The 13,678-nt window shown below is 29.1% G+C and overlaps 1 protein-coding gene across 4 annotated transcripts in view; it reads right to left on the bottom strand.

The window, feature by feature from the left end:
• nonC (serine/threonine-protein kinase Smg1) overlaps window positions 1-13,678 on the bottom strand; it is a 136,650-nt gene that overhangs the window by 10,580 nt on the left and 112,392 nt on the right. For all 4 annotated transcript variants that reach the window (XM_076473742.1, XM_076473745.1, XM_076473744.1 and 1 more), the window contains 6 exons: window positions 6,195-6,463; window positions 5,745-5,918; window positions 5,389-5,488; window positions 2,995-3,138; window positions 2,460-2,564; window positions 466-551 (listed from right to left, as the gene is read on the bottom strand). In XM_076473742.1, the coding sequence (XP_076329857.1) occupies window positions 466-551; window positions 2,460-2,564; window positions 2,995-3,138; window positions 5,389-5,488; window positions 5,745-5,918; window positions 6,195-6,463 (878 nt within the window). The remainder of the gene's footprint in view (window positions 1-465; window positions 552-2,459; window positions 2,565-2,994; window positions 3,139-5,388; window positions 5,489-5,744; window positions 5,919-6,194; window positions 6,464-13,678) is intronic.

Below are 13,678 nucleotides of genomic sequence, written 5' to 3'. Positions count from 1 at the left end.
CAAATACTTTATTCTTTGAATTACATTATAAATAAAATAACCAAACTTACTATAAAAGTAATAACAAAAAAATTGGTGTTTAGCTATTGGTCTTATAATTTTTTAAAAAAGATAAGCAAATACACAAGTATTGTTTCAAAAAGAGTTGTTTCATAGCATTCTGAAGAAGAGTAATGTGAAACTAACTGTAATTACACAAATAAAATACATCTTTCTATATACTGATTAACTATTATTATTTTGTTAAAATTTAGATTTTAAATAAGTGATATTTATAAAAAAAATAAAATTGAAAAAAACATTTTACAGACATACTTCACAACTCACAACATGGAAATATCATGACTTGACCAAAAAGTACCTCTTGATTTCATGCAAAATAATGGGCAGAACCTGAACCTAAGTGATTGAACTATTACACGATCAACTTGTATCTAAAGGAACTTCAAGAAATAAAACACATACTTGGAAAGAGTAAAGGTGTTCAGTAAACTTTCTAGCCATTCCTGCCACTGGAAATTCCTGTTTTCCTTTTTGTATGATGGAGAAAACTGCAACAAAAACATAAAATGTCAGAGAACAAGTGCACATTTAATATCATTTATAGTATAAAAATATAATTTATGGTTAGATTACTTAACTAATAGAGGCTAGCTAAAATATCATTGCATCATGATTTCAATGATTTACTTCCTTTTACTCAGTGCCTAAATGCATTACAGAGATTATCATTTGTTCAAGTATTTCTTTTATTATTACAATTTAACCTTTCCAAACAGAAAAAAAATTTATCTGTTTCTTAAAGCAGAATAGAGAGTAACTATATAGTTATTAGATATAAAATATTGCCACAATATAATAAAACCAAATAGTTTATTCAACCAAAATATCAAATCTGACTGATGTTCTAAAAATAACAAGTCAGCTACTAAGTTTTCAAATAACACTTCGATAGCAACTAAAAACATCTTGATGTGTATAAGTGATTAAAAATAATCCTGTTACTATGAAAGAGCTGTTTAAATAGATATAGCTTACCTTTTGTAGAAGTGTTTAAAATGTTACATTTTTAACACCGTGAATGTACAAGAAAATATTTATAAGTTTACTCTATTATTAAAACTATGTTCAAACAACTACTGTTTAGGCATATTGCTTTGGTTTATATACTTAAGGTTAAAATAAATAACTTGTATATTCATTTAGCTTCTTTCAAGAGTTACTATGAATGTACAATTACTGTTAATTTTATTCTAAAAGAATAGTGAGACATCTTCCTAATTAACTATCACATGAAGAAGAGTACAACGTTTCAAAATAAATTTTTTAGAGATTCGAGTATACGAAAAATATTCTGTTTACTTTTCCTACATTTGATAAAGTATTCCAAGATTTGTTTGTAAATTTCTTAAAATCTGACTTCTTTTGAGCATCTGAAATTGTCAATTAGTAAAATAGAAAGGAAAAACACTCTGCAGTATTTTAACATGTTTAAACAGAAGTCATAAGAATGAGAAACTTCTGATTAAAGGTAAAGAGAACACCCTCTATAAATATATGCTAGTTGTATATTTTTGTTAATTATTTATTTACATGTGATAGTTGTTTTGTTGTTTTTTAAGTGTTCATGAAATATTTTTAGTTCAGTTAATTAAACAGATACATCCACTTGTATAGTCAATCTTTAGTGTTGTTTGTTTAGTAAATCCAATGCTTTTAAGGCCAAGTTTTCCTATATCCATATTATGTTTTTGGTGTGTTGCATATTTTGTATTTTGTTAGTATTATCTTTTGCCTCAACTTTTTTGCAATTTATTAGTGATTTTCTGTACCCATTAAAATCATTAAAAAAATCTAGTTTAAAACTAAACAAATATTCAATTTTGCATTAATCAATGGTTTTGAATTCAAAGGACAATTTTATATACAAAGCAATCAACTTAGCATGGGAAGTTCATACACACACACACAAATAAATGACCCATCACACATTAATATAAATACAAAAGTTAAACACAAAATAAATTATGCAAAAAAATATTGAACAAAGAACATGATACATACAAAAGAAAAAACTAATGAAGCATTTTTAATAAAACTACATTACCCTAATATAAGGATACCTCCTTTATCTTTACTGTATATTCTATTTATTTATTTTTCACCAACTGATAAAGCTTTGCTGATGAAACAGCTTGATATGACTGATTTGCTAGTTAACCAAGAGAAAAGGCTAAATTCATAAAACATTCAATCTGAGCATTCGATTCATGAATAACTGTACAAATAATTTTAAGCTATCAATAATATCAGAAAAGTATTAACCAGATACAAAAAATTTTGCAAAAGGTTTATTATTAACATTCAAATGATATGGTTCAATGAGAAATTGTTTTCCCTTTGTTTGCCAGATTCACAAGAATTAAGAATTTTTTACTATAGTTTTAAGAAATCCTCACCTGCATTATGATTGTGGCATATCGTGACAACAACTCCAGACAAGTCCCGAGTGTCAACCTTTGCTGTTCCAACAGATTGTTAAGCTCAAATTCAGCATGTTCACACTGAAGAAACACACAATAAAGTGTAACTATCTCCTTTGCATGCACTATCAGTGCAAGAAAGATAAAAAAATATCTCAAAAGCACTTGGTTTACAATCCTAAACAAAACCTTTCATCATATATCAGAACAAACTGATTGGTAATTAGTAAGCCACCAAAAACGAGAATTAAAAAAAACAACACTCAACTGCAAACAATTGATTGGAAACTACTTCAAATTTTATATTATACATTCACAAGACATTAAAACAGTAATCATTATTAGCAGAAGCATGTCTATTGATATAAATTTATCTTCTTTACAACAAACTGCCTTATTATCATGCTGGTGAAGAGTGGAAAACTAGAGTCATTTCTACTGACTAAACTGACCTCAAGTTCTCAAGTATAGAAACAATGCTATCTACATTTGAAATAGAAGCAAAACTTACCTGCTGAACAAGTTGCCCTTGGCCTGCTGACTGAAGGAACCCTGCAACATGAACTTCTGGAACACTTTCAGTTTGAGGTTCCAGCTTTGCAATCTCAATGTACCACTGGCCAAGCTCTGGACCACACAGTGATTGTAAGCCAGACTACAAAAATATTAAAGAATAAACAGATAACTTTGAAAGTATGGAGAAGTGAAAAAAAACCAACAAAAAATAGGAAAAGTATGTCCAGATTTGTTGCAATAGTTTGTTGTTTTTCCCTCACCCACATTTATGCACAACAAACCACAAACTGTGTAACAATAATATTACTGTGAGAAGATAATTACTGTGAGCACACATTATCCAAGTACAGAAAAAAATATATTCAAGTATTATTGCATTATTGCTGCAATAATAACAGGAGCAGAAAAGGTAAACTTGTAATTACATTTTTAAAAAACATTATGCAGTTTTTAACATCAATACGTAAACCAGTGCTTTCCAGACTGCCTGCTGCAAGTTGCCAGAGGTTTCCACTGCAAAAGTTTCCACTAAATGAAGAATAATTAAGCACATAAAAAAAGAGCTTTCAAATAAAAAGAAAAAAGTATCTTATGTAGCAGCATGGATGTCATGCAAATAAAAGCGAGTTATGGTGTTATTTAAAAAAACATGTTTGGAAACCACTGACAAACCTCCTGATTGGCTGTTAGTTAAAAATTGTGCTAAATAAAATTCTGTTGGTGCTATAAAATAATTTGTTTTGATAACATGAAGCAAAAATATATAGTTTGAAATAGATAAAAATTAACTCTTGTACAAGATATTTACATTCTTCCTTTACATATAACTCAAGATAAAAAATATAGACATAAGTAACGGTGACTGAAAGAATATATGTTCTATTGCACAGAGAACCTGTTCATTTATATGTTCATGCTATACAACTTTATTATTAAAATACTCATTTTGGGTATTAAATGCTTCAGAAATATGAATATGACAAAAAATTACAATTTATCTGAAATATTCTTATGAGTTAGAAAAATAAATTACAAACATTTATTAAAGAGAAATCATTGTATTATAAAGATAATTAATAATCAATAATTTAAAAATATCACAGTAATAAAATGCTTGCAGAAAATCTTTATCACCAGTTTTACATTTCTTAACCATAAAAAATTTCTATATAATAGATCTGTAAAACATATCAAATACATGAGATAATTTATAGAAATTAACTCAGTTCAAATCAAATTTCCACTTTACAATGAAAATAGAAAAGTATTTCTCAAACAAAGTACACCATATTCCAAAACTAAATTCTTTATGATGCATCATAAAATTGGGCAAATAAAAAGTAATTTAATATTGACACAAATATAGAATTTAATATTTTTTGTCTTAAGACTGTTGATTGAGTAAATTACACAAAAGACTGATAAAATCACATTGAAAGATCTTATACAATTTTTGAAACAATTTTAAGAATTACGAGAAACCAGTTTTTCAACTGTATTACATTAGCTACACACTGTTTTCACAGCTAAAGTCATATCACCTTAGGATTTTAAGCAGTCACTAAACATTTCCATCAAGTGATTTTTGGATTTTTCTCTGAAAGATGACTAATTTGTTTGAGGCAATCAGGAACCAATGAATGAAGATAAGAAAAAAACTGATTAAATGCAACAGTCCTGAATGCTTTTCATGTACTTCTGGCTATCAACTAAGTGTACAGAGTAGCTCAAGAGACAATTGTGTCTTTAGTTAATCAAAAGCAATACAATGGATTAACTGTGCTCATCAAGGGTATTGAAACATGGGTATTGAAGCATTATAAACATTCATACCTACTGCTGTGCTACATATGATAGTCCAACTTACATATGATTTGATTTGAATTTTACACAAAGCTATAGAAGGGATATTTGCACTAACCATCCCTAATCGAGCAATGACAAACTGGAGAGAATACAGCTAGTCATCACTACCCATTTCCAACTCTTGGGTTACTTTTCAACAATTAATAATTAGATTAACCATCACATTATAACTCCCACATGGCTGAAAGGGCACGCATGTTTGATGGGATGAGAATTCAAATTTATGACCCTCAGATTGTGGGTTGAGTGCTCTAATCATCTGTCCGTGCTGGGCCTCACACTTAAACTTTCCTAGTTTAAATGATAACCAAAGCATAAAAGAATTTATACTGACCAGTTATTTCTCAGTCTACACCACTATACAATTTTGTTCCAGCAAATATATGCAACATTTATCGTTTTTACAGAAATTTATGTCAATTTCTATTATTAAAAAGATATACTCAGTGCAAGACGGATACATAAGAAGATTTTTGAAGTATTACATATGACTTCAACAACAAATAAGTTATTGGATACATACAATATGATGGTTGTGCCACTTCTTACAATCATCTAGTTTGTCCTGCACTGCATCTTTAGCTGACTGAACCGTATTTTTAACTACAGCATATTCCTCATATCTGGAAGAAAAATGGCATACATGTTGACACAACTTTACCCAAACTCTAAAATTTTTATCATTCTCTGATAATTAGAAACTTCATAGTTAATTTCAAACTAATGTTAATCTATAAAGCAAAAAAATATAAAATATAAAAGGGGGGTATTACAGAAAGTATCTTGAACTAGCATATGTGCAAATAAGTAGAAGCTTTCTCCAGTAATTCATATCCTAAGAAACTGAATTACATTAGTAAAAATAGCTTAAATACAAACCTTTTAGGAAGTGAATGCAATGAATGAGATGAGTCAATTCTTGCTTCCTCAAGCAATGCCCTCTTGTGACAGGTTTCTTGCAATTCTGTCTCTGCTGCCTGAAGCTCTGTCTGAGCTTCAAGCCAAGCTAGTAAAAATTTGTTCAACTTGGGCAGTGAAGCTGCTAAGTCATCCCTGTTATGAGAAAGGCTAATCAATGACATTCTTTTACACTTGCCTTAATTCTACCCAAAAGACTATCTTAAATGTTAATCACAGTGCTATCTAAGCTACAATCTATAACCTCTCAAAAATACTTTGTAGTTAAACAGAGCAACATATTAAATGTAGTAATACATTCCACTTAAAGTTGGTTGAAAGTTTCTATCTTGTTTAAATAGTTTTCCTTAATTAAAAATAACTTTCTTTTAAATTACTTGTATATGTGTTTCAGCATTTAAATATACTTACTTGTTCTTTAACCAATCTCCCTTCATTTCAGCCACCCTGATGGCAAACATTGAAAATGCAATCTCTCGTTCCATTTCCTGTTTTGTTTGACGAGTATCAGTGACGACACTTTGACCACCTCCATACACTGCTCCAGTGTACCCACCTTCATTACCTGGTGTCCAGTCTATTAGTGGATCATACACAAATGCTTCTAAGAGGGTCAAGAGTGTTTCCCTCTCTTTACGCAGAACATTCAATACATATTCACAAGATGCTCGGAAGGTTCCCTAGAAACATAGTTTTGATAATGTTTTCTTCACCAGTAATTTATTCTTTGATTTATCAAATGATCTCAGTTACAATATGACCTGATATAAACCTTTAACTTCTAAAAAAACCAAAAAAACACATACACACACTTCAAGGTACTATAATAACAAATACCAAAGTTTTATATCCAATTTTTCTGAGATAAAGCTTCTGCAATAAGTATTAATTATGCAATAATAATTTCTAAAGCAAACACATACCCAGGTAAATCCTGATACACTGAGAACAAATATAGTGCATAGCGTTTTTTGATAACTTAGTACTTGTACTTTATTAAAATCAAAGATAAGCAGAATATATTAAGGATTTTACTTGGTGGAAATGCAAAGTTTCAGGAATGCATTGAAAATGTCGCAGATAAAAACCATCTAAAATGAAACTATAACACTAGTATTTAACATTATCTAGAAATTACACTGCTTACATTAATACACATCAAAATATACTTATTTGAAAAGCTCACTTAAATGACTTTCATATAAACAAAATCTTGAAAGAAGTAAAGTACTTTGTAAATTATATTCAAACAAATTTAAGTGTCACTAAATTTCATATATTATGCACATTATTTGAAGCAAATTTTCCAATGTTGCAAATTATTTAAATGCAGAAAAAAAAAGTCATCAAAAATTAGATTTGGTAATTTCCTCTTGATTCAAATTTTATGAAAAACATTCAATGGTTAAAATTATAACACGCAATATCACCATATCATAAAATGTAAACATAAAAAATTTATATTAATTAGCAGTATTAGTATCAGTAAAAGCGCCTTTCATTCAAATTCAGCTACTTCAGTCTTTTATTCTGAAAGATAAGTGTGGACCACTATTAGTATTCTTTATCATGCAGTTCACGTTTTATTTCCTCAGCAACATCTTAGTGAAGTCCAGGTCTACCTCTCAGCCTATTCATTTATTAATAAATTAGCCACATGTAGATTTAAAAAAAAAAGAAAAACTCACTTATGTTACAGTATATACTTCAAGTTATGAATTGCTCAACTTGAACACATCATGTGTGATAAGATGTATACAGCTGGCTGGCTGTGAATTGCAGTTAGTTATATTTATCATGCACTACTAATTATTCTATGCATCAAAAGATCTTGTTTGAAAAACAACTTTCATAGATGTAACCGAAATAATAATGATGGACATTTTTAAGCACTGTCAAATAAAATATTAAATACCCTTACTATGAAGTTTTATTTCAGATAAAGCATAAATCATTCTTAGAAAGAAGCATGTACTGTAATAACACTAATAATCTGTTTTATATGGATATAATGTTAATTTCTTATCCCATCTTAAGACAGCCTCATTGGCAATGTTTCATTTGATATGTAGAACAGCATATAGAATCGAACAATTACATTGCAAAATACATTAAACTTGAATTAATCAAACAAATAACCTTAGAGAACAAAATTACTGAAAGTAATTTTTGTTTCACTTGGTCTTCATAAATCTCATTATGCTTCCTCAATATGTAAAATATACTTTCACATTATTAATAATACTCTAATACTACAAAGAACTGTATTGAGTAGTTATTCTACTCAATGAAAACTTCAAATATTCTAAAATTTTACCAGCAGATATGTATTACTTCAGTGAATATGTACTATGTAAACAGAACTACAAATAAAACTGTTCTCTTACAAACTCATTACTCAAAAATTTTTATAGTCTATTTGAAATTGTGGTAGATACGTTTGTTTTGTATTTTTGATAAACTGATCACAAAATAAACAGGACAAGAAAAGTTAACTGTTGTCAAAATGATGCAAATTATAGTTAGATAACTTTCACTACCATTAATTTTCACTGTTAAAAATGTTTTTGTAACAGTGCCACAGCAACAAGTCAGTATGTTAATGCACACCATGTTGTAGAGAATTACTTAAGTACACATTTTCTTTGGAGCTAAAAATAAAAAGTAAAGCATAGTTTTTACATTTAAAACTTAAGATCTCACAATACAGAGTATCAAAACATAAAATGTATTGAGACTAGAAAACTTAAATAAAAATATTTATTAAACAGATAAATGAAAGTTGTTTTTAACTCTTTTTATTTAACATTTAACAAGTGTCCAAGAGTAATTTTATTTCTTTGAGACTTCATCTTCTCTAAATCTAACCATACAAGTCTGTTTTTACATATAAGTATACATTAAGATGTCTGAAGAATCCTCAATGAAAATATGGTGGTTAAAATGTGAACAGCAAAACAATTTAATTTTAAAAACATAACATGTATTCATGATTTACATACACAGGAGGACAACTAAGCAAAACTAGTAGAAATAACCTTTATTACAATCAAGTAGTCTTTAGTCAAATTATACAAATCACAATTCACTACAGGTCACTTCTTCAGAAAGTATGGAACCAAACTATAACTTGGCATATTAGCCTCAAGATATTTTTTTAAACTGTTATGACACTTTCCCACTATTTTAATACCAATATTTACAAATACATTTTAAAACTACACTGAAAATTTCTACATTAGTTTCTTAAAATGAATAATTACAGAAAACAAAACAACAGAAATTAGTGAGCAGTTCATTTTAAAGAAAAATGTTTAGAGACTATATTGTTAAAACTGATGTTTCATTATATTTTTAAAGCATCTGAATTCCTTAAACTCCTACAGCTATTCAATTATTGTTAAGACACTTTCTTTAATCACTACTCAAAATGAGTAATTACTTTTAACTATTGTTTTATAACTGTTCTTACAAACTGCTTGAAACTAGTTCTTAACTTAGTGTCTATGGTAAGTTGTTCTGATCTTTTCATGAATTTTACCAACTTTCCCATCACTTTCTAAACTCATTATGAGAGACAAGTTTTATACATTTATATCAAAAACAAATTATGAAATCTTTACAAAATTTCATTCTGTAAAAATTACTTCTTACAAGACAAACTTCTAATTCTCTTAAGATTAAATCATTTAAAATTACTCTAAAAGAGAGAAAAAAGAAACATTCAGTAATGACAAGACATCAAGTTGTCTCTCCATTGTTCAAAAAGTGGTAATATCTTTGTCCAAATTGGAACATCCAATCTTAATTAGTATGTAAATATAAATTGTCCCACAAGAACATTAACTTCATTTCTTTAATGCTAGAAATGCAAAAACATCAAGCAGCTTCTTAAGTGCTTAAAAAGACAGACATATCGTTGTCCAAAGTGGAATATTTAGTTTTAACAAAATAAATCTGGTGTCCCACAAAACACTAATTCACTTTGTTGTCGAGTTTAAAACATCCACACAAAAACATGACTGCTGCAAAATAAAACTTAAAACCTATACAAGTACACAAAAATATGAAAACATCAACTAGCCACTAAAGAAAATGCAATACAGAAAGAACATGACTTTCACACATACACTGTTAAGCCTCAGTGTAAAATCTGAAAGAATGTTATTATATACTTCAAGTTGTTTTTTCATGAACAAGTTAAACTTAGCAATCATGAAGGAGCCTACTCATATCTTAAAACCACAAACAGACATCTAAAATTGAATCTAGTTATTATGTAATTTTGTAGCACCAATGAAACAAATTAAAAATGGATTATACTCAGTTGTAATGTATTTATTTCCCCATGAAATTAGGTTAATTATGAAACTTCAAAAAATGTATTTTTCATAGTCATGTTCATCATAAAAAGTTGATAAATCAAAATTATATTCAATGCCAATTGAAAAACCTTTGAGATGCTTTTCTTCCAACTTTATTCCTTTTACTTTAAAATATAAATTTAAATGCTCCTCTTACTTGCTACACACAAAATAGTAAAATAATGTGCAAAAAACAATGTTTGATCTCAAGTATACAGTCTAAAATTAGTGCAATTAGTATTAAAGCACAGTTTGGAAATACTTTTAATGGTACAATTATATAAAAAAGTTAAAAACTAACAGTCTATGCTTAAATTTGTGTCTACAAATGAAAAATTGTATAAAAGATGGCATGAAGTTTATCTAAGTCCAGATCTGTGGATTTTGAACATATCACTAACATGTACATTGATTAGAAAACAAGTTCAGAAAACTAAATGATTATGATTAAAAAAATGGTTGTAATCAATGCTTGTAGCTTAGGGCAAGCTAGTGTCATTGAGAAATTGAAACATGACAAAATTAGCTTAGAAAAAGCAAATGTGCATCTCAATCAGATATTCAAATATTCTATTCATCTAACTGATAATAACCAAATTTTTCTTCAGACAATTATGAAGTGTTACCAAATACACTAAATTAACATCAATTTAAAATAACCTACCTTAAACAAGTGAGCTTCAAAATGAATACAGAAGCTAACCTTTCAAACTCAAATAAATACAAAAACAGAAATACTGTACTTAAATCTCTCTTTCTCTGTCACATACACAAGTATACATAAAAATGTATGATGCATACAAATTTGATTCTAGTCTATATAAAATCAAATAAATAAACAATTTATAATTAAAAACACAAATTAAAAGTCAACACAATCAATGGTAAAAATGTATATCCTAACTATAGATGAAAATATAAATTAAAATTACATTATAATAGATAAGAAACAAAAAAATGCTCATAATGAAATGTTTGAAATGCTCCAATGCAACAAATGACAGTAAACAATTCCCAATATAAAAAAATATGTTTACAACACACACAAACCTAAAAGATTTTGTGATTCATTAAAGTTCCTTATAAGAAAGTAGAGCCCTCAGGAGCTAGTATTTTTGCAGAATATCTAAAGGTTAACCTCTGTTTCAAAGGTCTACATCCCAGAACAGAAGTCAGAATTTTCCTGAAATGCTTGTTCCTCAATACATAAATTAATGGGTTGACAAAAGGGTTGAGGAAAGTCATGGTTATGAGAGTATGGTACAGTTGATGCAGCTCTTTGCTGTCCTCACTGCACAAGATCACCAGCAAAATTACATTGTATGGAAGAAAGGACACAAAATAGCTGATAACAATAGCAACAATAGGAAGTGTAGTCTTCAAGTCCCTCAGAAAACTATATGAATGATGAATGACAGTAATGGTGCAACGCAAGTGTCACCAAGCCTCAAGCCAAATGGTTGTGTGAACAAATGCTAAAATAAAAATTATTAGAAAAGCAGGGACAACCATAAAAAAAAAAAAAAAAAAATTATATTCTCTCGGGGGCCACTACCAGGTAGGTGACTACCTGGTAGCCACAATCAGCATTCCAGTCGTTCCACACTAAGAGAAGTAAAGCAAACATAACAGAGAGGACCAATACACAAAAAATAACAAATTTAACAAAACAAGGATTAGTCAGTTGGCTATAATGTAAGGGAAAGAATATAGTCAGGTATCAGTCCAAGCTGATGGCAGCAAGGTTGTATGCTGTGGCATATGCTGCTAGCAACATAAGTACAAATCTCAGCAAACAACAGTACTTGTATCTGTTAATTTGCTCAAGTACAGAAAAATAAGTAGCATGATAAGCCAGACATTCCAAACAGCAAGTCTGCTACACAGAGGCTGACCACCAGTTGGCTGGTGACTGTCCTCAGTTGTCGGTGGAATACGATTGCTAAAATTGTTACAATGTTTACAGTTACAGTCAGCAGAGTCCACATTATTTCTATTCCCATAATGACAGAAGCTTTCAATTCTGTATACCATCCCAGAGTTGAAGTATCACAGATGGTAGATTTGGTAGTCAAGGCTGATGACACAGAAATATTACTGTCTATAAACATGCTTTAGCAGTACTGAACAGAAAACAGAACTGGTTTGTAGTAATCCCTTATTCCATTTTTCATCCAACCTATCTTTTCACACTAGTATTTCACTTTCTTCTTAAAACCACAATATAAAGATTTGTAAAATCTAACAGGGCAGGTAACAGCTCAGCAGAAAAATCTTAGCAAGACTAAATATTCAAGTCAGCTGTGTGTGTGTGTGTGTGTGTGTGTGTGTGTTACAATATGGTATATTGGTGGCTTCATTTACCAAGTCAGAAAATAGTTGGAAATACACTTTAAGCATTATATCTTATGCATCACAAAAAAATAAAAGATTTATGACACAAACATAAACATCACAGCATAGTTCTTTCACTTTCAAGTTATTTGTCTATCCACCTTTAAATCTGTTAATACTGCATGCAATTGTTTCTTTAAACAAATAGTTTTCCAAACAAAATAAATTAGATTTAATGCTCAGTAACCTGGTATTATGATGATGTGCTTTTGTTAATTCCCATTTCCTGTTTTTGCAGATTACAAATAGTTTTCTGAAGTTAACACAAATAAATAATTGCATTCCTACGTCAGCTTCACTCTTTTACACAAGTGATTTTTATAATGTGTTGAAAGCTATGGTAAATTTCCCAACTAAGAAAATATGTGGGTAATTTCATTACATCATCTGTATCCATTTTACTAACTTAATATTGAAACTTGAAAATAATGCTAGAATTTTTGTGATTGCTGACACAGTAAGAACATCTAATTGTTTAGTTGCAATTTAACACAGTTCAATGACCACCTAATGCACAGTTTCCTGAACAATAACTTGTAATTGCCTTTATTACAAGTTTGCAAGTACTTGTATCATTGAAAGTACTTTATAAAAAGCATTGAGGCATCTTCTTTAGACATCAACGATATCATTTTACAATTCATGTAACATAATTAATCTTTTGCTTGTTTAAATTTTTTTGTGTACAAAAGCAGTTAATTCACCATGATTGTATAATATGATACTGTTGTAAGACCACATCACTGAATAAGGATGGTAAACAATGTAATATGCACATCTTAATACTGTATAAAGTTCAAAGCATCCCTACAGTTACTTTATACTAGTTCTATCATATTAAACACATTAAGACAATCCAATCTTTGTTATCTATCTAGACACTAATAATGGTTCTTTTAAAAGTTTTTTTTTTTAATGTGCACCCAATATTTTTAGGCTAGGTAACTTATTTAATGTCCTATTATCTAAACACTCATTACACTGCTTTAAAAAGTTTTTCTTAGGCTGTTTGACAAGTATTCAATATATTTCCTCCTATCAAACTTAACAATGTCATTTGATCAATGGCAATAAAATAATGACTACTCTGAATTTGAATGAAGAGAAAATATTAATTTTCACAGGAAGCCAACAAAA

Source organism: Tachypleus tridentatus, chromosome 12, assembly GCF_004210375.1.
Source record: "Tachypleus tridentatus isolate NWPU-2018 chromosome 12, ASM421037v1, whole genome shotgun sequence".
In the NCBI taxonomy this organism is placed as follows: Eukaryota; Metazoa; Arthropoda; class Merostomata; order Xiphosura; family Limulidae; genus Tachypleus; species Tachypleus tridentatus.
This window is presented reverse-complemented; position numbering and strand designations above follow the sequence as displayed.